Source organism: Olea europaea, chromosome 5 (assembly GCF_002742605.1).
Source record: "Olea europaea var. sylvestris chromosome 5, O_europaea_v1, whole genome shotgun sequence".
NCBI classification, from domain to species: domain Eukaryota; kingdom Viridiplantae; phylum Streptophyta; class Magnoliopsida; order Lamiales; family Oleaceae; genus Olea; species Olea europaea.
The window spans coordinates 10,916,788-10,918,479 of NC_036241.1; the positions used below are offsets into that span (position 1 = coordinate 10,916,788).

General features: G+C 32.0%; 1 protein-coding gene across 1 annotated transcript; it reads right to left on the bottom strand.

Annotated features, from left to right (window-relative positions):
* Positions 1-706: 706 nt before the first annotated feature.
* Positions 707-1,217, bottom strand: LOC111394229. The gene is made up of 2 exons (XM_023019988.1): positions 1,138-1,217; positions 707-1,028 (listed from the first exon to the last, which is right to left on the bottom strand). Exons 1-2 carry the CDS (start codon positions 1,215-1,217, stop codon positions 707-709), a joined length of 402 nt encoding a protein of 133 aa, XP_022875756.1.
* Positions 1,218-1,692: the final 475 nt, after the last annotated feature.

Sequence of the window (1,692 nt, forward strand, 5' to 3'; positions counted from 1 at the left end):
AATGTCTACGATTTTCAAAAGATAAAGTAAAAGTGCTAATAGTTTTGGCAGACTACTGCTACTATGCCAACTCTAAGAATATACTCCCTTTCATTGAGGTGCTTGATTTCCTGGAACCCTTGTAAAGAATTCCAAATATGATTAGTGGCTTAAGAATCTACAATCCAAGTATTAGTAGAATTAACCACTAAGCATAACTTAATGAATACCTTGCTTCTCCTTAGGTAGGTGATATGGGCAATTCCTTTTCCAATGTTTTGTGTACAAGAAAAATACATTCTCTTTGGTTCCCCATCGATAGTAGTTTTCTTCCATTTTGACTTGCTATCTGACTTTTTTGTGTGGCCTTTTCCTTTTATTTCCTCATTTGCAACCAGAAGGCTTAAGATGAAAGAGTTCGACTATTACAGTCAAAGCACTTTCACTTGTGGATTTCAGAACAGTTACATATTTTGGAGTTCTTTAATTAATTTTGTCAAAGATATGTCCATCTTGTGTAGATTATAATCAATTATAAACCGTGAGAACATCTCAGGAAGAGTTTTTAGAACCATATCAATTGCATCTCGGAATCAATGACAGCTCCTAAAACCTCCATGGCATTGAAGAGACCAATCATGTTTAACATATGGTTTCACACAGATGTGCTTGGTTTCATGCACGCGTTCATAATTGCCCAAATGGAAGCTTGCCTAGCTTGTTATCTTTAATGTACAAACATCTCTTGAAGGCTCTTCATTATGTCAAAAGCGGTTTCCATATTCTGATATTTATGTTGTAATACATTTAACATGGTTACCAAAATATAACAATGGGTTATCTCATCAGAATGATACCACTTTTCATATGTAGCCTTTTGAGATCTCATGGAATCATCTTTGGGGATTTCGAGACAATCTTCAATTAGCAAAAATTTATGTTTTTCAGCGGTAAGAACAATATTAAGATTCTTTTTCCAGTCAATGTAGTTTTTTCCCACAAGTTGGTTTTTGTTGAGTATAATTGATAATAGATTAAGTGATATTTTTCTATAAAATTAACAAATCGCGTATTAATAAAATGAGCAATAATCTTTTGTATGATGTATGTATATGAGTATGTAAATATAGACTCAAAACTATATTTTTAGCCAAATACCTTAAAACCTTACAACTTTTAACATGTCCTCTATAGGAAGTCAATGTAGTTGTCGACAATGTTAAAACCCTCTCGCTCATTTTATTGAGTTAGGCATCTCATACCACAAAAAATGAGGATTGATTATTGTTTGACCTATGAATATTTTTGTTGAAACCTATAGGAAGTCCTCCAAAAAAATTCATATATAAGTGTAATAACCTACGTCAATAATTTTTGAAATATCCAAAATATATAAGATGCCTTCTATAAGACAATCATTCCATTATTTCATGATTATACCCAAAGAATAATGCGGCAGTTATAGCACAGTTTTGGGGTGTCGACTCCATAGGAAGATGGACGAATTGTTTAAAAATTTTATCAAACTAGAATTTCGTGAATTATGTGAAAATGATTTGTCAATTGGAATGAGATTTAATTATCAACATGCGAGAATAGTGAAGCGTCCAAATTCCTTCAATTGGATTGGATCATCAATAATTCATGGTTTTTTGCTCAATTAGAGTTTTTCATCTCAACTCTTTAATCAGAAGATTTAACAATGAAAATCAA

Coding starts and splice junctions, on each gene's coding strand:
- LOC111394229 (XM_023019988.1), bottom strand. CDS start 1,217: ATGAGCGAGAGGGTTTTAACATTGTCGACAACTACATTGACTTCCTAT. Junction 1,029..1,137: donor AAAAGTTGTAAGGTTTTAAG/GTATTTGGCTAA, acceptor TTAATTTTATAG/AAAAATATCACTTAATCTAT.